Genomic DNA, 26,026 nt, shown 5'->3' with positions numbered 1-26,026 from the left:
CCCACACCTGCCAGGTGTCCACCCAGCCCAGGGCCTTTGCTGGACTTTCCTCCGCCTGTGTTGCAAGAGAGGGGGGAGCAAGAGAATGGTCACATCCCAGATCTTGATGGGGTAGGCTGCCAAGGATTCAGGATGGGCTGCCAAGTTATGATCCATGGCTTTGGGCAGAAAATAATTTAAGAGCAAGCCGTGGTAAAGTGAAAGCAACTTTATTTAGAGAGAAACACATTCCACAAGCAGAATGAGGGTCATCTCAGAAAGTGAGAGCAATCCTGGGAAATACACATTCCATAGACAGAATGTGTGTCATCTCAGGTGAGAGAGGCTCTGGGGTATGGGGGGTGGTTTAGTTTTTATAGGCTGGGTAATTTCATATGCTAATGAGCAAACAATATTCTAGCTATTTTGGGGAAGGGGCAGGGATTTCCAGGAATTGGGCCACCACCGCCCACTTTTTGGCCTTTTATGGTCAGCCTTGGAACTGTCATGGTGCCTGTGGGTGTGTCATTTCACATATGCTAATGTATTACAATGAGCATATAATAAGGCTCAAAGTTTGTTGTTGTGGTGGTGGTTGTTTAGTCATTCAACTTGTCCAACTCTTGCAGTCCCATGGATGGGACTACCAGGCTCCTCTGTCCATGGGATTTCCCAGGCAAGAATACTGGAGCTGGTTGCCATTTCCTTCTCCAGGGGATCTTTCCCATCCAGAGATCGAACTCTCATCTCTGCATCATCTTCTCTATGACTTCTCAAAAAGTGCAGCCTCCCTTCCTGTTTTATTTTTAATCTTGTTAGGGAACCACTGACCACCTGCCTTGGCCAGGCATGATGATAACCACTTGCCTGAGTTGTCTCACAAACAGGAGGTCCTGAAAGAAAAAAACAGGGTGTTGTCACGGAAAAGTAACCAGGAGAATTCAGGAGGAGCCAAAAGGAGGGAGGACACGCCAGCCCATTGTATGTCTTGTAGAAAAGCTAACTCAGAAGAATTTGGGAGGGGCCAAAAGGAGGAGGGAGGAGATGCTGTGTCCTGCCAACCTCCCAGAATCTTCCTCGCTGGAATCCATCTTGGTTGAAAGATGCACACACCACCAGGAAGGACCCGGAATAAGAATGATTGGCCAGAGACAATCTGAAAACTAATCCCATCACCATAAAACCTGAGAGTGCAAGCCATGTGGCAGAGCAGCTCTCCTGGGTTCCCTTAACCTGCTGCTCTCCACCTGGGCACCCCTTCCCAATAAAGTCTCTTACTTTGTCAGCAAGGGTGTCTGACAGCAAGGCTCCTCAAACAATTCATTTCTGAGTGTTAGAAAAGAGTCCTCACTCAGACCCTGGAAGTGTTGCATGGAGAAGTCAATTCTGATTCCAAGTTGAAACTGTTTCTCTGACTTGCTTTCCACTGCTTTTACTATTATGATCTTACATAATGGCCTGCCTCAGAGAATCCTGCCCTTCTGCCTGACCATTAAAGTGCTTTTGTTCAGAACCCTGTCCACCTGTAGATGGCAAGAAGGAAGAAATTAACATATCTCCCTGAGGTTTGCCATTCTAGCAGATATTTGCAAGATTAATGGCCATGTTACTTTGTTTCCGTATCTCCTCCTCATCTCTGATTTTAAAAGAACCTGGTATCCAGATCCAGATAAGATGGTTATTTTGGGACATTAGTCTGTCATCTTCTTGGTCAGTCAGCTCTCTAAATAAAGTCGAATTCCTTGCCTCAACACTTTGTCTTCATGGCCTAGGACCAGTAGAAAGAGCTTGGACTTGGTAACAGAAGCAGTCCCTCTTCCTGCAACAATCTGATACTATGTATCAATGATTCTCAGCAGCAATTTGTTAAAAATGCAAATTCTGGAAATAAATGCTCACAAGTATGGTCAAATGATTTTTGACAAAGGTTTCACATCATTTGACTGAGGAAGAACAGTCTTTTCAGTGAATGGAATTGGGAAAACTGGATGGATACCCACATGGAAAAGAATTAAGTTGGGGGACTTCTCTTGCAGTCCAGTGGTAATACTTCGTGCTTCCAATGCAGGGGGCTGGGTTCGATCCCTGGTCAGGGAACTAAGATCCCTCATGCTGTGCAGCACAGCCAAGAAAATTAAAAAAAAAATTTTTTGAGAATAAAGTTGGACCCTTTTCTCAAAATGTATACAAAAATTAACCTAAAATGGATGAAAGACCTAAATGTAAAAACTGTAAATCTATTAGAGGAAAACATAGGGGGAAAGTTTTGTGACATTAGATTTGGCAATGATTTCTTGGATATGACACCAAAAGGACAGGCAACAAATATTAATTTGAATACATCAAAAATTTTAAAGTGTGGGGAATTCCCTGGCATTCCAGTGGTTAAGACTTGTTGCTTTCACTGTTGTGGGCCTGGTTTCAATCCCTTCTAGGGGAACTAAGATCCTGCAAGCCACACAGCATAGCCAGGAAAAAAAAAAAGTATGCATGAAAGGAAACAATCAACAGAATGCAAAATCAACGCATGGAATGGGGGAAAGTATCTGCAAATCATAAGGGGTTAATATCCAGAATATATATATATATATATATATGATTTCTAATGATTTCTAAAACTCAGCAACAAAAACAACAACAACAAAACCCAAACAATCAAATTTTTAAACAGGCAAAGGAATTAAATGGCGATTTCTCCAAAAAGATATGCATGTGGCTAAAAGGCACGTGAAAAGATAATGTGCTCAGTCATGTACAACTCTTTTGAGACCCCCATGGACTATAACCCGCTATGCTCCTCTGTTCATGGGAGTTCCCAGGCAAGAATATTGGAGCAGATTGCCATTTCCTCCTCCAGGAGATCTTCCCAACCCAGAGATCAAACCCACATCTGCATTGCAGGCAGATTCTTTACCGCCAAGCCATCAGGGAAGCTTTGAAAAGATAATAAGTATCACTCATCATTCAAGAAGTGCAAATCAAAATCACTACAAGCCACCGTTTCATGACCCTTAAAGAGGCATGGTACATTTTGCTTATTTATTCTCTGGCTCCCCAGCAACCCAAGGGTAGATAATAGCTAATGCTTAGTGGCTTGCCTGCCTGCTGGAGGAGGTCATCAAGAGAACACACATGACTGCCAGTTGACCTGAGAGCTGGACCCAGGCCATCAGAGGCTCCTCACCCCCTGCCCTGTCCTTGGAATGTACACTGCCCACTGTTCCCACAATGGGAGTTGTTCCAAGGGCACACAACCTTGGGAAAGTAGGGTGTTGTTGAGACCATCTAGAGGGTATACCTGACGGCCTAGCCAAGGCCTCTGTACATAGAGTTTGAAGACTCTGGCAGGTGGGTGAAGAGATCTACTCATCTTGGCTGCCCAAGATAAGCCTCCGATGAACTTTCCCTTGCTTATTATACCTGCCATCTACCACCAGGTTTTCTCTGGTGACTCAGACAGTAAAGGATCTGCCTGCAATGCAAGAGATCCGGGTTCGATCCCTGAGTCACAAAGAGCCCCTGGAGAAGTAAATGGCAACCCACTCCAATATTCTTGCCTGGAGAATTTCATGGACAGAGGAGACTGGTAAGCTACGGTCCACCGGGTCACAGAGTCAGATGGGACTGAGCAACTAACACTTTCACTTTTCTATCTGGACATGCCTCTTTCTTGGCATCTTCTGACCCTCTATGTCCAGGGGCCAGTTTGTGAATCAACAATGCCACAACCTTAGGAGGTAAAGATGGTATTATCAGCATCCCCTTTTCACAGTGTAAGACTCATAGATAAGGGGTCTTGTCCAGGCCACATAGTTAGGGAATGGCAGAGCCAGGATTTGGACGAGGTCATCTGTCTCCTTAGCGTGTGTGTGGTCCCACCCTAGAAAACCAAATCACCTGGGCTGAGAGAGGCTCTAAGTTGAACACTAGCTGCCCAAGAGTGGGAATTTTGTGTGTCTTATTCACTACTGAATCCCCAATGTCTAGAACAGGGCCTGGTAGTAGCCAGTAAATATTTGTCTGATCAAGGAATAAATGAATAAATAATAAATACTAAATTTTCAACCCATTTATTATTGTTATTGTTAAAAGTAATAGAAGATCAGGGCTTCCCTAGTAGCTCAGGAGTGAAGAATCCACATGCCAATGCAGGAGATATGGGTTCCATCCCTCGTTGGGGAAGAGCTACTAAGCCTGTGCTCTGAAGCTGAGGAGCTGCAACTACTGAGCCCCCACACCCCAACTGCTGAATCGTGTATGCCCTAGAGCCTGTGCTCTGAAGCAAGAGAAGCCACTGCAATGAGAAGATTACAACTAGAGAGTAGCCCCCGCTCTCCACAACTAGAGAAAAGCCTGAGCAGCAGCAAAGACCTCACATAGCCATAAATAAATAAATAATAATTTTTTTTTAAGTAATAGAAGTTGGACACTGTGGTACACTACTTTGGAAAATAACTTTTCTTAAAAAGTTAAATATATACCCACCATATGATCCAGGCATTCCACTCCTGGGTATATATGCTAAAAAAATGAAAAGTATCTATACAAAGACTTGTACATTCAGGACTTCCCTGGTGGTCCAGTGGTTAAGACTCCGAGCTTCCAGTGCACTGGGTCCAGGTTTGATCCCTGATCAGAGAACTAGATCTCACATGCCACAAACAAGACCCAGTACAGCCAAATAAATAAGATTAAAAAAAAAAAAAGACATGCACATTGATGGTCATAGCACCCTTATTTGTAATTGCCAAAAATTACAAATAACCCAAATGTCCACCAGTGGGTGACTCGTAAACAAATTGTGGTGACTGGATAAACTATTGCATGCAATGGAACAGTACTCAGAAACAAAAAGAATGAATTATTGCTAAACATATACGAATCTCAAAAGAATTATATTGAAGGAAAAAAGCCAGACATGAGAGTACATACTATATAATACCATTCTAAAAAATGCAAACTAACCAATAGTGATCGAAAGTAGATTGGTGCTTGTCTGGGGATGTGTGTGTGTGGAAGGGTGAGGGATGAAGGGTTTATCAAGAAGCAGGAGGAAATTCGGACGTGATGGATATGTTCATTACATTTTCATCATTATCTTTTTTTTTGATGTTTTTCAGAATATACATTTAACTTATTTATTTTTAATTTTTGTTGTTTTCATGGTTAAGCCATTGCTGCTGCTGCTGCTGCTTTTTTTGTTGTGATTTATTTGGCTGCATTGGGTCTTAGCTGTGGCACATGGGAACTTCCATCCTCTTTGTAGCATGTGGGAATCTTTCAGTTTCTGTGGCATGGGGGATTCAGCTCCCTAATCAGGGATCGAAACCAGGCCTCTGCATTGGGAGCATGGGGTCTTAGCTACTGGCCCACAGAGAAGTCACCTTTTTTTTTTTAATTGAAGGATTTACAATAATATTGTGTTAGCTTCAGGTATACAGCACAGTGTTTCAGTTATACACATATATTCCTTTTCAGATTCCCTTAAAAATTTTTTTTAATTAATTTATTTTTTATTGAAGTATAGTTGATTTACAATGTCAATGTGTTAGTTTCGGATGTACAGCTAAGTGATTCATATACTATATATATGTTCATATATATGCATGTGCGCATGCTAAATTGCTTCAGTTATGTCTGACTCTTTGCAACAATATGGATTGTAGCCCACGAGGCTCCTCTGTCCATGGGATTCTCCACGCAAAAATACTGAACTGGGTTGCCATTTCCTTCTCCAGGGGATCTTCCTGACCCAGGGTTCGAATTCCTGCATTGGCAGGTGGGTTCTTTACTGCTAGTGTCACCTGGGAAGTCTCTGTGTGTGTGTGTGTGTGTATACATACATATATATATATATATATATATATATATACTCTTTTTCAGATTCTTTTCCCATATAGGTTATCATGAAACATTGAGTATAGTTCACTGTGCTGTACAAGAGTAGGTTTTTTGTTTCTTTTGGTCATTATCTTGACTGTGGTGGTATTTTCACAGGTTTATATGTAAGTCAAAACTCACCAACTGTATACTTTATAGTTTTAATTTTATTTTTTTAAATTATTTTTGTCTGCACCGTGTGGCATGTGGGATCTTAATTCCTTGACCAGGTATCGAACTTGCACCCCCTGCACTGGACGTTAGGAGTCTCAACTACTGGACTGCCACGGAAGTCCCCATCAACTGTATACTTTGAATATGTATGGTTTCTTGAAAGTCAGGCATATCTCAATAAAGCTTGAGGAAAATTAAGTCGCAACTGTGTAATGCAACTGAGACTTTTTTCCCCTACCAGGCCAGCTTTAACCATTAACCCCTAAAGGCATCTGAGTTTTCAATTTGAGGCCCAATAGACCATGAAGCTATTTCCGTTCAAAGCCCTGAAGAGGCTTTAAAAAAAGAAAAGAAAGCTGACCTATTCCTGCTTTGGGGCTTGTCACTTTTCTCTCCTGAGACCCTGAGCCCACAGGAGACCAATTTCTTGAATAGGCAAAGAAAAAAAAAAATAAGAATATGCATAGGGGGAAAAAAAAAGAAGCTCAGCAGATGGAAACATGGCTAGTTACCCACTTAGAAGTGGGAAGGTGGAGTGGGCGGTGAAGATGCAGGAGAGGGGATGTGGGGGGAGGGTGGCTGTGGTTCTCTCAGGAAGCAAGAAGAAAGACACTGTTCAGAGGAAGATGCTGTTAGAGGGTTTGATTATTTTATTTTATTTCTTTGGCTGTTCTGGGTCTTAGTTGTAGCACGTGGGATCTTCAGCCTTCGTTGCGGCATGTGGGATCTAGTTCCTGATCAGGATAGAACCCGGACCCCATGCATTGGGAGCATGGAGTCTTAGCCTCTGGACAGCCAGGGAAGACCCACTGGTAGAGATTTGAGGAGAAGATCTGATATATCCTCTGGGAGAGTCAAGGGACGTGTGTATGTGTGCGTGCATGCGTGCGTGCGTGTATGCTCACGCGCATGCATGCTTAGTTGCTCAGTCATGTCCGACTCTTTGCCACACCGGGGACTGTAGCCTGCCAGGCACCTCTGTCCAAGGGGATTCTCTAGGCAAGAAGACTGGAGTGGGTTGCCATGCCCTCCTCCAGGGGATCTTCCCAACCCAGGAATCGAACCCAGGTCTCCCACATGGCAGGCGAATTCTTTACCATCTGAGGCACCAGGGAAGCCCAAGGGACCGGGGACAGAGAAAAATTTATTATACACCATTGTGCATCCATTCCAAGTCCATGGGAATGAATTTAAGGTGAGACCAGTTAACATGATTGTGTATTTTTCTCCACCCACATTCATCTGCACAGATGCAGGCATGTGATAGATGGAGGCTTAGATTCAACAAGGATTGTGGTTTTGCGAGATGAGTACAGTGGAGTGTATAGAGAATGTGCATAAGGTCGGGTGCGGTGATTATAGTGGTTGGTCAAGGAATTTAGTCTGTGAAGGTACGAGGGAGCTGAGCGGTCATGGGAACATGGTAGGGCTAATGAATTATTGGAGTTGAGCTTCTGAAAGGAATGAAATAGATGGGCAATAGCTACAGAGTAACACACATGAAATTGAGGTTCTAAAGAGGTTGTGGTTAGTGAGACAAGGTCTAAGTAGGGCCCTGGGAGGGACACACAATATCATAAATCCACTATACTTCAATTAAAAAAATTATTGGGACTTCCCTGTTGGTCCGGTGGTTAAGAATCGGTGATTCTACTACAGGTGGCATGGGTTTGATCCCTAGTCTGGGAACTCAGATCCCACAAGCCATGCAGTGGTCAAAAAGTAAATACATAAATAAAATTTTAAAATAAAAAAGAATTGTGTGTTTTTTTTAAGGCTACAAGCCAGAGGAACCCCCACCTCCCTCTGGATTGGGTTTTGCTGTAAGTGTTCTAGAGTGGTTATGCACACCCCCAACACTGACATGGACACACTCCCAGGAGAGCTGGTCCTGGGAGGCCATGAAACAGGTCTTTGTCAAACAGAGAGAGAGGAGATTCTCCTTAAAAATGCAGCATCTCTTAGTGGATAGAGAACCAAAAATAGCTGGGGATGTTGGCCACCGCTATGAGCCCTGCAGGCATTATTTGTGCCTCAGTGGTAAAGAATCAACTTGCAATGCTGGAGATGCGGGTTCAATCCCTGGGTCAGGAAGATCCCCTGGAGAAGGAAATAGCAACCCACTCCAGAATTTTTGCCTGGAAAATCCCATGGACAGAGAAGCCTGGCCAGGTACAGTTCATGGGGTTGCAAGAGTTGGACACGACTTAGTGACTAAACCACCACGAGCCCTGCAGTTGGGGTAGTTTTGAATCATGCATTTTGACCCTTCAGCCCATCCTGTGAGCTCAGCGTTCAAAACACATCCATAACCTGCTCACTTCAATCCCTCCACGGCTCCCATCCTGATCTCTTCCACCTTCTCCAGCCGTTCCCATTGACTCAGCCTTCTCACTGTCTTCCTGCTCCCTTCTCACCTCTCACAGTCAGTTTCCCACACCCACAGCCCACAGCCGCAGGGCTCCCATGAACACCCGACCTGGATCAGGGCCCTCCCCTGCTCATAACCATTCTGAGAACTCATCTCAAAGTCCTCCCCTCCCTGTGGCCCAGGAGGACACTCACAAGCTGCCCTCTCCCTGTTCCCTGATGTAATCACTTACCATTTACCCCTTCCTCCCTTTTCTCCTGCCACAAAGTGTCAGTCGCTCAGCAGTGTCTGATTCTTTGTGACCTCATGGACTGTAGCCTGGAGCCTCCTCTGTCCATGGGATTCTCCAGGTAAGAACATTGTAGAATATTGGTAGCCATTCCCTTCTCTAGGGGATCTTTCTGACCCAGGGATCGAATCTTGATCTCCTGCATCATGGACAGATTCTCTACCACCTGAGCCAACAGGGAAGCCCCAATTCCTGGAACACATCAGGCACACTGTCACCTCAGGGTCTTTGCACTGGATGTTCCCTTGGAATGCTCTTCCCCCAGCATCCACATGACCCCCTCTCTCTCCACTTAAGGGCTTTGCTAAAATGTCATCTTGTAAATAATAATAATAATAAAATAGAGACTTCCCTGGTGTCCACTGGTTAAGGCTTTGTGCGTCCAACGCAGGGGGCTCAGGTTCAATCCCTGGTTGGGGAACTAAGTGTGGCATAGCTAAAAAATTTTTAAATACAATAATAAAATAAATATCACCTTCTCAGAGAGGCTTCCCCTGAACACCCTTCTGAGCAAACTGCCCTCATGCATGTCTCATCCTCCTTCCCTATTTTACTCTCTTCATAGCAGTTATCATCATCTGATACATGTTTTACTTGAGAATTGTGCATCTTTTACACTAGATTGTAAACTCCAGGAAGGAGGGAGTTTTTCCCTATCTTGTTCATCATTTTATCCCAGATGCCCCAAACAGCGTGAGCTCAATAAACATCTGTTACATGAATGAATGGTCCTTGGAAGAATTAAAACGTACCTACTTCCAGCTCCCAAAGAGCCCAGATGCTAGTGAGGTGACAAAAATTAAATAATTAGATATTTTCACATGGCAATAAGAGCAAGATGGGAAACCATGATTATGTATCGGGGCTAACTAGGCAGGGTGCTCAGCAAGTGACATTTGAGCCAAGGCCTGTCAAATGAGGAGCAAAGATTTGGGAGAAAAGTGTTCTCTAGACAGACTAGCCAGTGCAGCATCAGGAATGAGCTTTGGGTATTTGATGAACAGAAGGAAAACCAGTGTTCATGCCATGTGGAGGACAAGGGGAAAGGGTTAGGCATGGATCTAGACGGGCCCACAAAGGTTAGATAATGCCCTGGGGGTGCTAAGGAGGGGAGGACTTGTTTTTTCAGAGGCTAGTGAATCTTCAGCTGGTCTTTCCCTTCTCCTGGCCTCAATCTCTGAACTGGAGGTAGCTCTGAGGTCCCCTGTTTCGACATTCTCAGCACCTCTCAAGACCACCCAATGATGCAGGTTGGGTGCATTTGCACCCAAACTCAACAGAGGCTCCAGAATGCGAAATCACTTTTCCAACGCCACAGAGCTAGCAGGTTCACCGTCCACATCTGAAAGCTGACAGTCTGACCCCGGGACCCATGCTCTTAACCTCCAGGGTATATTGCAGCCCCACCTCACCCCCACGCCATAACCGTAACAGGCACTGCAGTAGTTACACGTCTTTGCGGCAAATTCTTCTATATATGCCACTTACAAGCGGTGGGATCCTGGGTTAGTTACTAGCGTCCCATGAGCTCATTTCCCCGTCTGTATAACGAGCACCCCAACATTCACCTCACCCAACACAACACTTGGCTGACCAGGAGCAATGAGGCATTGATTCCCAAACAACAGTGCCACTTTCTGTGAGGGATGTGGGGCGGGTGTTGAGAGATTGGGGTTGTTTGCGTAAAAGGGACGCGGAGTCTTCCCATCCTCTTTTTGCGTTGTTTCCTCCATTCAATTGCAGGGCAACTCTCGGTCTCCCCCCGCAACAACCCCCCCACGTTTCTTTTTCCCCCGGCTGGAAAAAGGTCGTGGTCCCTTTAAGGCCCGCCCCTCCCTCCCCCAAAACTTCCCAGTGTCTGCTCTCTTTTCGATCTCGGACGGCCGGCCGGGCTCGCCGCCGAACTGGTAGGGGCTGGGGGCGAGGGGTCTGGGAGGGCTGCCGGGGGATCCGAGGGAGGCGCCGCCCCGGGCCCGCGGCCGCGGTCCGCGTGCAACGGGTGGGGGAGGGGCGGAGGCTGGGAGCTCCGGGGTGCAGATAACGCGGCCGCTCGGTCGCCCGCCGTGGACGCGCTCGAGGGGGCGAGCGGCCTGGAACGTGTCGCGCGGGGGACGGTTCCGCCGCGTCCCGTCGGCGCGCGCCGGCGCGAGGGGCGTCCGGGACAGGCGCGGGGGCGGGGAGGGGAGGGGCCCCTTCTCTCCCCCTCCCCCCACCGCATTCCTCTGACGTCCGGACCTCGGCGACCCCGCCCTTCAGTCAGACCCGCCCTGCCTTAATTCCGTCGCTCGGATCACGTGTTGGAGGCGCTGCGCAGTCCCCCGTCTCCTTTTGGCTGGCCCCTTCGGATCTTTCCGGGGTAATTGAGAGCTGACTTAAATCCGGATCAGCCTACCCCAACTTTCACCTCCCCAAACTCACAGAGCTACCAAGCCGATCCCACTCTCTTAGTGCCACTGACCCCATTTCAAACTTGTTTCCACGAGGACACCCTATTTCGGGAAGCCCCTTTTGCCCGAGTGGAAAGGTTCCGTATCTTCTTTGGGGGAAGTCTCCCGCATTTCCCACGACTGTCCCCTCCTCCACTCTCCTTCTCTTCTCCCCTTCGCTCCCCACCCCGCCCCCTGCAGACAGCTCCCTAAGGTTAAAGAGTTCTTTGGGCGGGATCCTAGGGTCAACCCAGGGTGTTCTCTGCGGGGGTAGTCCCAGAGGAAATGAGGCCCGTCGGACACTTAGGACACTATAACTGCTCGCCTTTGCCGAGTAGCTAGCTAGCACTGTGCCGGGTGCTGTGCCTGGCGTTTGGTGGCGGGCGGGGTGGGGGGCAACTAAGACCAACACACAGACCACACAAGCACTTCCATGCTACGAAAAAGGGCATTCCCCAAACTGGCAACCAAGAATAGTAAGGACTGTCGAGTGAAAACCGTTGGCCTGAGCGATCAGGGGTTATCATGAGGGAAACCGAGGGTCTGGGATGGTAGGGCCAAGAACGCTTTTCAGGGAGAACAGAGCACGAAGAGAAATTTTAGAATTTTAACCCCTAATTCTGGCAGAAGGGATAGTGGATGAAAGTGTTCTAGTTCGAGAGCCTGCTCGGGCATAGATCGAGAGGTGCGAGAAAGATTCTTCCCTTTCTGCAAACTAAAAGGAGTTATTTGTGGTTGAATTTAGAAGTGAAGTGGTGAAAGGACGCGGGCGAATTGGACAGGGTCATAAGACAGACGGCAGCAGCAAATGGTTTAATACTGAGGGAAAGGGTCAGATTGAGTTTAAAAATTTTTTTCCCTCTGGTATTGTGAAGGTTAGCAATGGAGAGGAATAGGAGATAGGGATCGGTACAGAGCTGCACTGGCAATTGCCCTTCTAAGAGTCTACCCTGCCGGTGCTGCTCAAAGGACTCAACACACACTCTTGTTTCTTCAGGCCTTCCCTCCTCTGGAGGGTCGCCCCGCCTCCGGAGGTGCCTGAGCGCGATTCGCGCATGCGTCCTCGGCCCCGATCCTTTCGTAGACTGCGCCAAAGTGGGTTCCCCTTTTTCACCCAATCAGGGGTCACCAGTGGGCCTAATATCTAGTGAGAGGACTCTTTTCCACTCTCAATTGACTAATCGGGCGTCTAGCAGAAGATCGGCGTCTGCAGTAGCCATTGGAGAGAAGCCAAGGGAGGGGCCGTCTTGTCTCCTTGCGGAGAGGCGCGGGGAGGTAGTAACCGTGACTGGAAGACTGAGGGGGCTTTTGGTTTGATGGATTAGCGAGAAAAGCCAATGAAAGTGGGAAGGAGGCGGGGCTTTTGACAGTGAGGGTGTGCTGCTCCTATCAGGTACTCCAAAGGAGGCCATGCCGTGCCAGAAATCCAACCAATCAAGTTAGAGTTTATTTTAAGGCGGCGGGGCCAGAGAAATGACTGGCAGAAAGCTCTCGCCTATAAGGAGTGTCCCAGACAAACGAGGGCGGGCACTCCTGCAGAAGGGCGTGCGCTTTATCCAGTAGGCGCGCAAGGCGTATAGAGGCTTCCCCTCCCCCCGCGGCGGGACCAGTGGCTCCCCCTATCGGGTGGGGGCGGCGGGTGACGGGCGTGTCCCTCCCCCAATGAGAGGCGGGGGGAGGCGGGTTCTGCGCCGCCATGTCGCGGAGGCTGCTGCCCCGGGCGGAGAAGCGGCGTCGGCGGCTGGAGCAGAGGCAGCAGCCGGACGAGCAGAGGAGGCGGTCCGGAGCGATGGTGAAGATGGCGGCGGCGGGCGGCGGAGGCGGCGGTGGCCGTTACTACGGCGGCGGCAGTGAGGGCGGCCGGGCCCCCAAACGGCTCAAGACTGACAACGCCGGCGACCAGCATGGAGGCGGCGGCGGCGGCGGCGGAGGAGCCGGGGCGGCGGGCGGTGGCGGCGGGGTGAGGCCAGGGTCCTGGACGCCGGAGACGGCCGGGAAGGGAGGGAAATTTTCTCACTTTGAGGGCATTTATCTGTTGGGGGGCTGTGCGCACGCGCCCAGGCCCTCGCTCTGTAGAAGGGGTGGGGGAGGGGCAGGCGTTGGGCAAACGGCGGGGTTTGCGCGAGGACAAGCGCTTGCGCGTGCGCGCTCTATACAGAGCGAGGTGGTGGGGGGGAGGAGGAAACTGCTCGCGCTGCAGGTGGCGCAGTGCGCAGGCGTCGCGGGCTGGCATGTGGGGGCCGGGCACGCGGCCGGGCCGTTTTTTTCTTTTATCATTCTCGTCTCTGGCCCTATGCGCAGGCGCACTTATCCTGTCCGGGCCTCGTGGGCGGTTGTGCGGGGGGGATGGGGGGGGTGACCGCCTGAGCGGGAACTGGTGGGTGGTGGCCTTTTACGCGACTGAGTTGGGTATTATGCCCGAACGCTGTTTAGTTTTTGTATCGTTATGGTTTGTCTCAATACAGAAAATTGATTTACTTGAGAGTATTTACCCAGACCAAAGTATGCCTCATTTTGTGGACATTGAAAACCGGAAGAAAAAAGTTGTGAAAGACCTTTTTTAGATATTTGGAAGTTGAACCATGCTTTGGAGTCATCACAAGTTTGCTTACAGTTTCTGGGGTTAAATGGGTGCGGTAGGTTTGATGAACGAAAATGTTCCCTGAGGGGTGGGCACTTTGGAAGGGATTCAGCCTCTTCAGTCTCCTACGTCGAAAAAACAACCAGTTGTTACTCCTGGCTTGAAGCCAATGTTTTCTTTCCTGGAAGTTCATGAGATCCTGTCCGGTTCAGCCATTTGCAGGGTTTTTCAGAGTTTAGTGGTGCTCTGTAACTGTGATTTACAGGCATTTAAACCGTGCGAGAAGTTTCATTGCATGCGTAATAAAGGTATCTCAATACTTAATACTCGCCTATGAGATAAAGAAGGGTATTACTGTTACACATTTGATCTTGTAGCTAAACTAGGGAGCAGCTGGGATTAGAACTGATGAGCGCTGTGGAACTCCAAATCGCTGAGCCGGTAACCTCAGGCGGGTGTGGTGCCTGTGGTTTGTGTGGTTCATTCCTGAAATAGAATCCAATTCTGCCCCTGTTACATGGGCTTCTGCCTAGTGGTTCTCAGAAGGGAGGCTGGGCCCAGAGCCCAGGAGAGATGGAGAAGCTTAACTTTCCTCTTGATTCTCAGAGACTTCTGTCTGTGGGTGGAAAAATACTTCCCCTGGGAAGGGAAGTGTCCTGGTTTTTAGTGATACAGGTTGGCGTTTTGTTGGTGTTGGTTTTTTTTTTTTTTAACTTTCCTCATCCTGCTTTTCCTTAGTTTGGTCTAGGTAGTATTTTTCAATACAGATTTTGGTGGGAGAGTAAAGACTAGAGGCAGTCAAGACTGGCCTGGATGCCACAGCGTCTGAAGCACCTGCTGGACCTGGGGATGAGTGATGGGGATCAGCAGTGTTTGGCTGTGTGGTGATGGCAGCTTCCTCCTATAGAGGGTGGGCAGAGAAGCTGGGGTGAATGGAAAGGGAATGTCCTGGTTCAGGCTACAGCAGAAGAATCCCCTTTCCAAGCCACTCTTCCCACATTTCTTTGGTCAGTTGAAGGAGATTGGTTCTGGGAAGAATGTATTAATAAGATGGGGCTTGAGATTTGCTTCATCTTCCATTTTGTCATCTTCAGAAGTTACAGTGAGAGCCATTAGGCAAGTGGCCATCCACTTAGGCCTGCTCTGCTGACCCAGAATCCTTTTGGGATGATTGGTTGAATTGTTGTTCCTTATTGTCTGCCATGTATGTCCTTCCTGGGTGACACGCAAATGTTTTATCCATCTGAGTCCCCAACAGTGCAGAAGCCAGTAGGCCACCATCTTGTACAGCAGAAAGTAAAGTCTTGGTTTTGCTCTCTTTCTCAGGAGAACTACGATGACCCGCATAAAACCCCTGCCTCCCCAGTTGTTCACATCAGGGGCCTGATTGACGGCGTGGTGGAAGCTGACCTTGTGGAGGCCTTGCAGGAGTTTGGACCCATCAGGTACTCAGTCAGAGGCCAGGGGTTGGGGTTGGGTATTCAGATGAGTTAACTCCTTGGTGTCCTATGTGTCACCGGGTTTCTGGTTGGAAGTAACCTGACTGACTATTTCAATTTCAGTCCAGGTTCCTTTAGCTAGGTCCTGGGGCTCCACTACTCCTGGGGTTAGCCATTGTACTTTGGATAAGTTACAGCAAGTTCTGTGCCAAAGAATGCCAAAGCTGCAGACACCTTTTGCTTGCCATGCCATTTATGGCAAGGGGTGTAAGGTACAGGTCAGGATGCCATGACAGGACACAGAGCACTCAAGAGGCCAGGGAGCAACCAGCTGACAGAAGGTCGAGGCTGTCCTCTGACTCTCATCGTCTCCATCCCCTTAAGAAGATTGCAACCTGTGTTCTCTCTGCCAGCTATGTGGTGGTGATGCCTAAAAAGAGACAAGCGTTGGTGGAGTTTGAAGATGTGTTGGGGGCTTGCAACGCCGTGAACTACGCAGCCGACAACCAGATCTACATTGCAGGCCACCCAGCTTTTGTCAATTACTCTACCAGCCAGAAAATCTCCCGTCCCGGAGACTCAGATGACTCCCGGAGCGTCAACAGTGTGCTTCTCTTTACCATCCTGAACCCCATCTATTCCATTACCACGGTGCGTGCCAGCAATTATTTGTTGAGGTTCTCCTTCTATACAGTCTCTCTCCTGCAGTTTCTCCCTGTTCCCTCTCCCGTGAGTCAGACTGATTGGTGCCTTTTCATCTTGCCCATCTTTGGTTTTTACAGGATGTTCTTTATACTATCTGTAATCCTTGTGGTCCTGTCCAGAGAATTGTGATTTTCCGGAAGAATGGCGTCCAGGCCATGGTGGAATATCCTTTGCTGGGAAATGGGTGCTCCTTGAGATGGGAGCTCACAGGAGTCCGTGATTTCAAGCAGCATGTGTCTCCTGAATACCTGCCTTGTGCCAGATGCCTTCATAGAGCCCATGGTCTCCTGGGAGGGTTAGTTAATAAACAACCACATGTAAACAGATGACCCTTGAACAGCACAGGCTTGAACTCTGTGGATCCTCTTAAGGTGAATTTCACTTACTAAGTGCATACTCCAGTAGTAGGTTATCTGTAGTTGGTTAAATATGTTGGTTTTCAACTGCACAGAGATAGATGTCTCTAAAACACACCCACGTTTAAGGGTTAATTGTGTAGTGTGAAAGTGCAGTGCAGAGTTTAAAGTGTGAAGGGAAAGAAGAACATGCTATGAGCTATAAGGGGAAAGAATTTACAGAGGTTCTGGGAAGGTCTGTGAGGAAGTGACATCCTGTTTTCAGGTGGAGGTGGGAACTGACACGTGCACCACTGAGGACACCACCTCTGCAGAGGTCTGCAGGTGGGCAGGCGCTTAGCGTTGGAGAAAGCAGACAATCTGACCACTGAGGAGTAGCTAACAGGGTCCCTTAACGACATCGGAAGTTAGGGTGGCCAGGCAGTGGGGTAAAGCTTGGATCAGGGTGCAGAGGGAGCTCACTGATGGATTTTTCAGGAGAGGAACATAATCTCATTGACATCTCAGATGTTCAGGCTTAGTCAAGACATGTAGCATGAGAGGGGAGGTTTGGGCTGAAGAAGGTGGTTTGACCTTTGATGTGCAGAGAAGGTTGATATTGAGTTGCCGGTGGCAGGGTGCGGTGGAGTATAAGTCATAGAAGACCTCTAGCCAATGTCTGGGCATCAGTGCAGCACTCTACCTGTCTCTAGGAGTGGCTCTGGGCAGTGAGCTCACCCCAGAGCCCACTTGGAGCTGTCTTTGAGTGCTGCCTTGCCCTCATTCCTGTTTGGCCCAACTTGAGCTCTTTCTGAAAAGCTCTTGGGATGGGACTTTGCCTTAACTTGATTCACGTTTGACTCTGTGCAGAGTGCCCAGCGAGCTAAGGCCTCCCTCAATGGGGCTGACATCTACTCAGGCTGTTGCACTCTGAAGATAGAGTATGCAAAGGTAGGTCTGGGGACGGCTGCCCTGGCCTGCTCTCAGGGGAGCCTAGGGCCCGGCTGACCTCAGGCTTTGTTTTGTCCCTGCAGCCTACGCGCTTAAACGTGTTCAAGAATGATCAGGATACCTGGGACTACACAAACCCCAATCTCAGTGGACAAGGTAATCCTGATGGCCGCTTTATTCTAAACACACCCGCCCTGCCTTCACTTGACTAGCGCACTTCATAGACCTGGGCTCAGGGTTATGTAATGCCATTGGGCTCCCTGTGGACATGGGAGGGCCTTAAGGATCAGCTCTTGGAGAATGCACTCCTGTGGAAGAGGGTGAATAAGGGGCCTCTAGGTCCTAGCTGCTGCTTGCGGCCCTTTGATGCAACTGAGGATGCAGGGTCAAGGCAGAGGCCTGGGTGGGGTGGGGAACAGAACACAGGCCCTGGCAATGGCTTACAAACCAGTAGCAGCTCCCAGACGGGTTCTGCTGCTTACCTTCTCGGAGCCTGCTTAGGGTCACTGACTCTGTTCTCACTGGGCCAGGAATGGCCCTCTTGCTGTCCACGATTGACAGGGTCTGCTTGTGTGGAAAGAGGTGGGGAAGGTGATGAGGGCTCCCAGGCCTTTGCAGCAGAGCCTTTGAGCAAATTGACCTTGTGGAGTTCAGACGCCCAGGATTGGAGAGGGGCAGACATGCCTTGCCTCACTTGTAGAGGGGATGCAACATCTCTGCAGGGGGCCCAAATGGACAACCCTCTTCCTAGAATCTCTCAAGAATGATTTGCCTTGGATAGGAGAGAGAGGTGGAGCATTGCCTTTGAAAAACAGCAGCACCCCCTCAGCCAAACCACCCGTCTGTTTCTGTTTTGTTCTGATTGTTTGGACTAGACCATGGGCTGAGGGAGGTGGCTGGTCGCTGACATCTCACCGGCCTTGGGAAGCCAGAGGCTCCTGTTCCTAGGCAGGCCTGTCCTGCTTGCCCTTGCCGCTGGGAAGCCGTGGGCCGGGTGGGCTAGACTCTTCCCCAGGACCCTCACAATGGGCGCTGTGGGGCAGGCTGCCCCTCCAGAGATCAGAGGCAAATTGGTGACCAAGTGAATGTACCAGAGCGGGCAATGGCATTACATGACTGCTAACAGAAACACGGCAACCAACCATTTCTTCTCCAAGGAACATAAATAGAAGATGTGCAGACCGGCAGGGGCTAGTGGCAGGGGCTGGCTGTGCATTGGTTTTGATGCCTCTCAGCTTTGGCCGCCCCCAGGCCCGGGGTCAAAAAAAAAAAAAACGAGAGCTGATGAGGTGACCTGGAGTGAGGGCGGTGCTTCGCCACCCCCTCGGGAACCAGACTTCAGCGGCTCTGCCTCTGCACATTGCTCACCAACACACAGGGTAGAAACCACTAGCTCTTCCTGGAGAGAACAGAACACGCAGCCTCCACCACGTCCCCAGAAACAGCCGCAGACTTGAGCTCACTACATCAAGAACACCACCACACCGCGCTCCAAGGAACAGCTACAAGCACAGAGACAGAGGCAGACAGAGACAAAGAAAGAGACGCAACATGGCAGCAGACACTGCTTTTTTACTAAACATTAAAAAAAAAGTCAAAATCCAAGCAAACTTGAACCCGAAAATGTACACAGAAGTAGGAAACACAGAGAACAGAGCTCTCCCAGCCAGCCAGCGGCGCTCTTTTCGGAGAACGATTCATAGACTGAAGTAGATTCCATGGGCCTCCAAGACAATAGGATCCTCTCCATTCCTCGCCATGTGGGTTTGGTTTTTTTTGTTTGTTTGTTTTTTAAGTCCTTTGGTTTGGGGAGGGCCTTCTTTTTTTTTTTTTTCTTTTGTGTTTTGATATTTTTTTTTTCTGCAGTCATCGGCTGCCAACATAATCTGCACCAGCTGGAGATCAGAAACCAAAAAAAAACCACAACAACAGCAAAAAAAAAATCAAAAAGCCAAAACAGACCTAAAACCAAACAGCTCAGAGGTACACAGTTACCTGCTGGCGGGTAACCAGGCGTGCTCCCAAGGCCAACAGTGCGGGCATAGTGGGGCCACTGGCACACCTTACAACCAGGAGACACGCACACGGAGCGCTACACAGCCAGAAGCACCGCACTGCAGCACACAATGTGAGGAGGTGACAACACGGAGGGACACTACCCACTGCATACACCTTTATTTTCCACTTTTCTGGTATCTTCTGAGGACAGAACATCTGTGAGCCATTTTTTGACTTAATCGAGACATTGACTTTTAAAACAATTCTTTTTAAAAAAAAAAATTGTAGCGGATGTGTACCGTAACTTGTATTTATGACTGTAAAACCATGTGATGCAGGGTCGCAGTGTATGTTTGGTGGGACGCCATCTTTCAGAACTGTGCTAACTCACTGTTGAAGCGTCCAATGGTAAGAGAAAATACAGATTTGTTTTTTGTGACAAATGGACATTGTACTCTGTACTTCTGCTGTAAGTAGCCTTTTTCCATCTTTGTAATGACTGTTGGAAAACAAAACCCAGGCCGGGTGGCAGGAAAGGGCAGTGGCCCCAAGCCCTGGGTTTTTGGAGTCAGCCAGGCCTGGGTTCAAATCCCGGCTCAGCCACTAACTTGCTTTGTGACCTTGGGCCAAAGTGTCTTAACTGCTCAGTTAAAAATTAAGTGCTTATTATCCTTATCTGTGAAATGGGGCAAAAATATTAGTACCTACCTCATAGGGTTGTTGTGAGGAATTTAAGAAACAATGATGTCTGTCTGTAAAGTGCTTAGCACCGTGTCTGCCATTTCAAGTGCTAAGTTAAGGTAGCGATTATCAACTGTAGCTGGGGATGGGGCAGGGTGGATCTGCGCCATTGTCTTGAGAATGTTGATGCCTTGTACATGATGCTCATTTGAACTGGTTTTGATGATGCCCTGTTTGTCCTTGCCTACAGTCCCTCTCCTTGGGGTGAACATGATGGGGGGGTGGGGCGCGGTGACTGGGACCAGAATTGAGAAAATCCTCTCTAGAGAGTGGGCCCTAGCACTCCTAGAATCTTGGGGCTTCAAGGGCCTGATTTTACCCTTCTGCTCTTTCCTGAGTTATTTTATAGCACTTAACTCCTTTCCCTTCTTTGGGAGTTATTTTAGAAAGCTGTTCCTGGCCCCCAATCAGCTTCCATAGTGGCTGCAAGTTTCCTAGAGGGCCCAAGAGCTGACCTTCCTGTCAGAGCTCTGGGAAATGAGAGGTCCAGAATTGGCTTCATCCTTCACTGAGAAAGGAAAGCAACCTGCTTGCAGTGGGCAGGGGTGGGGGGAGGGATGGTGGGCTCCAGCCTTGAGATCTGGGCTTCATGCCAACCCTGGATCCGGCCCTGGGAAGGTCGCCCCAGTAACCCTATTGAGGAAGGAAAGGCCGGTGCCCGGGCCCTCAGGAGCCAAGGGACACAGACTATCCCCTGCAGTCAGGAGGGAGGGAGATGCCCATTTCCGAGTCAGCCTCTTAACTGTTTTCTCTGTCTACAGGTGACCCTGGCAGCAACCCTAACAAACGCCAGAGGCAGCCCCCTCTACTGGGAGATCACCCCGCAGAATATGGTGAGGGCAGGGGGTTCCCCTCCGTGGACTCCCGTGGCTCACGTGCCCCTGCCCGCCGCCCGACACGCAAATTCTCACCCGTCCTCCCTCTCTTTCCTTCCCACCCCCCAGGAGGGCCCCACGGTGGGTACCACAGCCATTACCATGATGAGGGCTACGGGCCCCCCCCACCTCACTACGAAGGGAGAAGGATGGGCCCACCAGTGGGGGGTCACCGCCGGGGCCCAAGTCGCTACGGCCCCCAGTATGGGCACCCCCCACCCCCTCCCCCACCACCCGAGTATGGCCCCCACGCCGACAGCCCTGTGCTCATGGTCTATGGCTTGGATCAATCTAAGATGAACTGTGACCGGGTCTTCAATGTCTTCTGCTTGTATGGCAATGTGGAGAAGGTGAGCTTCTGCTAGGTCCACTGTTTTCCTAATAGACCTGACAGGCCCAAGGGAGGCCCTGATCTTCTGACCCCTCAGTGAGCAAAGAGCGGGCAGGAGCCTCTTTAGAAGCAAGCAGGTCCAGAGAGGGTAATAAGGCTTTTCTCTGGAATGCTTCAGGTGATAACAGCAACACTGAGCCCTCTGCCTTACCAGGGGTAACAGTTGACTGGGGCTGCCTGGTGACTGCTGACCTGAGACTAGGTTGTTCCCGCTGTCAAACCCATCTGGGTCCTGAAAGCCTTTTACTTTGCACCCCCTGACCTAGCCTGTTGATGATAATAGCAGCTAGCACGTGTCAGGTGTTCTTGCTGTATCAGGACGCTGTTAAAGGTGCTGTAAGTTGCTTAAATTCATTATAAGAATCCTTAATGAGACAAGCAGGGGCATTGAAAGCATGGGGGCGGGTAGCAAATAATTTGTCCAGTTTCACATGCCTTTGTGGAAGCAAGGCTCCTAGCTGACACTACTGTTTTCAGTGTTTGTGTAACAACCACAACTCAGTAATTGTACGTACTCTGTGTTGATTGGAGTAGGTGCTTTTTTCCCCCTGTGGCCGCTTTTCTGTTGTGCTTCATTAAATGACCCATCCATGGGTTGGGTCCTGCCATTAGGAAAACACTGCCAAGTGAGTCTCTGCTGCCCAAGTGGGCTCAGCACTTGCTGTGGGCCAGGCCAGCGTGTCTTAACAAGTGAGGAGATAGAAGCCTAAATCCAGAGCAGGGTCAGGAGAAGGGTCTCTGGTTCCTGGCCAGTGGTGCTGACTGTGACTGCTCTTCTCAAGGTGAAATTCATGAAAAGCAAGCCGGGGGCTGCCATGGTGGAGATGGCGGATGGCTATGCTGTGGACCGGGCTATCACTCACCTCAACAACAACTTCATGTTTGGGCAGAAGCTGAACGTCTGGTAGGTGCCCAGTCTCTGTGGGCTTGGGCAGTGTGGAGAGAGGGACTGAGGAGAGGGGGAGGGCGGTGGAGCCCACTCTGGACAGGGGTCAGGCGCGCAGAGCAGCCAAGTGCTTAGCTGGGTTGGCGCTGGATGTGGTGGACGTGTCGGCCTCTCTTCAGTGTGGAGCAGGGCCCTGCAAGGCACACAGTGCTGTCAGATGGGAAAGCCACAGTAGGAGGGGGACAGCTTGAGGTCTGACAGGGGGCTCCCCTTCCCTCCGACAGTGTCTCCAAGCAACCAGCCATCATGCCCGGTCAGTCATATGGGCTAGAAGACGGGTCCTGCAGTTACAAAGACTTCAGTGAATCAAGGAACAATCGGTTCTCCACTCCAGAGCAGGCAGCCAAGAACCGCATCCAGCACCCTAGCAATGTGCTACACTTCTTCAATGCCCCTCTGGAGGTGACTGAAGAGAACTTCTTTGAGGTGGGTGCTGTGGAGTTGGTCCCTCAGCACAGCCATCTGAGGAGGTCATCCGTTTTCTTTTTTTCTTTTTAACAAATATCTATTGAGCTGCCACTCTCCTGGGCTCTGGGTTGGGTGCTGGGAACATGGCAGGGACCAAGAAAGGCTCTGAATGGCACGAAACATCCAGCATCAGTGGAGTTTGCTATGCTCTTCGCATCTTTGGCAAGCTAGAGTGGCTATTCATTTGCTGTGAAAGATTCCTCCTTGTCTAGATGGTAGGTTGGTGATTGGAGCTCAATCTTGGCCCCCTCTGGGGCCTAGATGACAGTAGAAGGGAGGGTCCCATTACAGTGCCCTCAGAGGGAACCAGGCAGCTTCAGGGAAGGGTGGGAGTCTGATTGCTGGGTTGGACTTTGGGCCTTATTCTGGCCTGAGGTGTTGCTATTCAGTTAAGCAAACATTTACCCAGTACCTGCAACACACCCAAATTACAGCTGAAGATGGGAATTTAAAAAGCAGTTTGGCAACATAATAGAGTGATGTACAGTCTTCGGGGAGGGGGATCATAGGGACACCTTTAAGAGTGTGTGAGAAAAGCTAACTCCTTGTCCAGAAAAATTCAGGTATTCGGTTGTGTGCTTGCATTCCACCATGTGGCACTTCTTGTGTTCCTGAGTCTGTTTTCTCTCTGTGTTGCAGATCTGCGATGAGTTGGGAGTGAAGCGGCCATCTTCTGTGAAAGTATTCTCAGGCAAAAGTGAGTGAACTGCCTCGCCTACCTCCACCGTTCCCTGGTGGTACACAGGCAGCTCCCTGGCTCCTGCTCAGGTCAGCCTAAAACCTTCGTTTTCCCATCAGGTGAACGCAGCTCCTCTGGACTGCTGGAGTGGGAATCCAAGAGTGATGCCCTGGAGACTCTGGGCTTCCTGAACCATTACCAGATGAAAAACCCAAGTGAGTATCTGTGTGTCCTGCAGTCATCCCCCTTGTGGCCTAGTGGGTTGGCTGGCTTCCGGCCAGATCCGTCATTCCTGCCATCAAGACAGGGCCCCAGAGATTTCCTCCTTGTCACTGACACGGGCAGGTGGGACCTGGTCTCCAGGAGAGCAGCCTGCTGTTCCACATGGGAGGGCCAGCCTAGCTGCTTGCTGCCACCCACTCTGCCAGCTTGGGAGTTGCTTAGGCTTGTCCTCCAGGGAGCTGGCATTCTGTGTGCGTCAGAGGCTGGCTCACATAATACCCAGGGAAAAGGGAGCTGTACTAGCCAGCAGGTAAAATTCCCCTACCCAGTTCCTGGGCAGGCCTATCCTCGTGCACCAGCTAAAGAGCTGGGAATGGGATCCTTCTTGCAATTACGGAAGAGGAGGAGGAATGCCTTGTGTATTTGGCTTGTTTTTGAATCTCAAAACTGGCAAGGATGAGTTAGACCCCTGAATTGCAGAAAAAGATGTGTGCAAAACCAGGAAAACACAGGGGGTGCGGAGCCTCCGGAAAGGGGCCCAGTCACATCTCTCTCCTCTCTTACAGATGGGCCATACCCGTACACTCTGAAGTTGTGTTTCTCCACCGCTCAGCACGCTTCCTAATTAGGTGCCTAAGAAGAGTCCCATCTGAGCAGGAAAACATTTCTTTCTTTTATGCTGTTTTTTTTTTTTTCTGCAAATGTTCCTGTATTCCTTTTTTTAAATGCTAGTTTAGTAGAGGCTTTAACCATAATGGAATGGCTGGAAGTCTAAAGGGGGAGGGGAAGGGGAACTGATATCTCCCAAGATTAACCTTCACTTTTTAAAAATTACTGTACATGTGATTTTTTTTTTTTTTTCCTGTTCATACATTTGTGCTGCCCATGTACTCTTGGCACATTTCAATAAAATTGTTTGGAAAATAAAGGTCACTTTCTGGGATTCTGGGGTGTGTCTGTTTCCCTCCCACTCAGTTTTCTGAAGGCAGGCAGGGTGGCTAGGAACAGCTGCAGCCTCTCCAGATGGACGAACCCAGCTCTGAGGAGCAGTGTGGGTCAGAGCTGTGGGTTGGGGGTGATGCTGGGAATTCTGCGTCTTTTGAGGAAAATCTGGGAGACCTGTCGGCATCCCTCGTGGACCGTACCTACCCAATCCAGCTGAATATAGGTGAAAGAAGAAAGCCTTAATCTTAAAAAGTAAATACCTGCCTTTCTATAAGGTTGGAAAATAAAACCTCAGATAAAAGTGAAAGTCTTCTTCCCATTCCCTTTAAAACAGTTTATGATTTTTTTTGTCTACAAGGGAAGTTTTCCAATTTGTGTGTCTTTTAACAAAATGCATTGTACTGTACAGTGATCTCATATCACATGCAGAGCAACCTCATCTGTATTCCTAATGTGTGGATGAGTCATAGTTTGTCCTGAAGGTAATTTCCGATGATTTGGTACTGCAGACAGGACTGTGATGCATATCTTTACACAAAACTTCTTAGCCAACTTCCCTGATTGAGATCTAGAAGCAAATTCCTAGCAGTGGAATTGCTGGATTAAAGGGTATGTTCAATTACTACTTGATATTCCCTGATAGTGGTGAGCAGGAACAAAGTCCAGTGCCTTGGGTATGTGTGTCCCCCACTTGTATGTGTTTGTATCCCCACTTTGGGGATTTCCTGTAGAGTTTTTAAACAGTATCTATTGAAGTCAAGTGACATCAGATAAACTGCTTCATCAGGGTTGAAACTTTAGACAGAACCTTTAAACAAGGAGACACTACAGTCACTTTGCAGCTGTAACTTACAAAATCTAGGTTTTAAGCTAATTGGGTAAAAAGTAAATACCCACTCTGACCCCCAGCACTCAGCTTTCATCCCATGTTAACAGTTATATTTCCTAGGTAGCCTGTGCATAAGTTTACTCAAACTTATGTCCATTGAGTCAGTGATGCCATCCAATCATCTCATCCTGTCAACCCCCTTCTGCCTTCAATCATTTCACAACCATCTTTTTATACCAACCTAACTAAATGTACTACCTCTTTAAATTTCTCTCAAGTCTTGGTACCTGCTTAGTGGTTTCAGATAACCAAACAGTTCTCTGCCTTCCAAAAGAGCTTTACCATCTGACATGTGAAGAAGACAAAGTAGGACTTGCCTAGCAAGTCAAGGGTGCAGCCAAAAGGAGAAAAAAAGCAAAAGACTCATTTCAATCCCGTGTGTCAGGGACACCTGTTCACCTCCTACAAGAGCATACTTAAGCATTTTAATAGCACTTAAAAAAAAAGAAAAAAACAGGCTCTAGCGTGCTGACTCAGAAATAGTGGCCAGGGGCTTGGTTGCTCCATGGCATGTGGAATCTAACCCGACCACGGATCCAACCTGTCCCTTGCATAGCAGGGCGGATTCTTTACCACTGGACCACCAGGGAAGCCTCAGTTTTTTGTTTTGTTTTGTTTTAATACTCTAGGGCTAACTAGCTTTTTCAAAAGTCATTTTATTTTTGAAAGAAACTTTTGACATGTACTTACTCTACATATAAATACCCTCTTTAGCACTCCTGAAGGCCAGAGACCTTAAACT

The 26,026-nt window shown here is 48.9% G+C and overlaps 1 protein-coding gene across 3 annotated transcripts; it reads left to right on the top strand.

Annotated features, from left to right (window-relative positions):
* Window positions 1–10,503: 10,503 nt before the first annotated feature.
* Window positions 10,504–24,393, top strand: HNRNPL (heterogeneous nuclear ribonucleoprotein L). Of its 3 annotated transcripts, none has more exons than XM_043894955.1 (13): window positions 10,504–10,600; window positions 15,027–15,145; window positions 15,553–15,790; window positions 15,922–16,007; window positions 17,034–17,130; window positions 17,214–17,286; window positions 20,631–20,702; window positions 20,814–21,094; window positions 21,918–22,039; window positions 22,306–22,507; window positions 23,189–23,246; window positions 23,348–23,443; window positions 24,017–24,393. In XM_043894955.1, the coding sequence occupies exons 3-13, from the start codon at window positions 15,566–15,568 to the stop codon at window positions 24,073–24,075; spliced, it is 1,371 nt and encodes a 456-aa protein (XP_043750890.1). In that variant the 5' UTR covers window positions 10,504–10,600; window positions 15,027–15,145; window positions 15,553–15,565; the 3' UTR covers window positions 24,076–24,393. The 3 variants fall into 3 exon arrangements, with proteins under 3 accessions (XP_043750890.1, XP_043750879.1, XP_043750889.1); XM_043894954.1 differs by lacking the exon at window positions 10,504–10,600 and adding an exon at window positions 12,796–13,079; XM_043894944.1 differs by lacking the exon at window positions 10,504–10,600 and adding an exon at window positions 12,793–13,079 and having other exon boundaries at window positions 20,631–21,094.
* The last annotated feature ends 1,633 nt before the right edge of the window (window positions 24,394–26,026 follow it).

The sequence above is a fragment of the Cervus elaphus genome, chromosome 4, assembly GCF_910594005.1.
Source record: "Cervus elaphus chromosome 4, mCerEla1.1, whole genome shotgun sequence".
In the NCBI taxonomy this organism is placed as follows: domain Eukaryota; kingdom Metazoa; phylum Chordata; class Mammalia; order Artiodactyla; family Cervidae; genus Cervus; species Cervus elaphus.
This window is presented reverse-complemented; position numbering and strand designations above follow the sequence as displayed.

Coding starts and splice junctions, on each gene's coding strand:
- HNRNPL (XM_043894944.1), top strand. CDS start 12,816: ATGTCGCGGAGGCTGCTGCCCCGGGCGGAGAAGCGGCGTCGGCGGCTG. Junction 13,080..15,026: donor CGGCGGGCGGTGGCGGCGGG/GTGAGGCCAGGG, acceptor TCTCTTTCTCAG/GAGAACTACGATGACCCGCA. Junction 17,287..20,630: donor CCCCAATCTCAGTGGACAAG/GTAATCCTGATG, acceptor CTCTGTCTACAG/GTGACCCTGGCAGCAACCCT.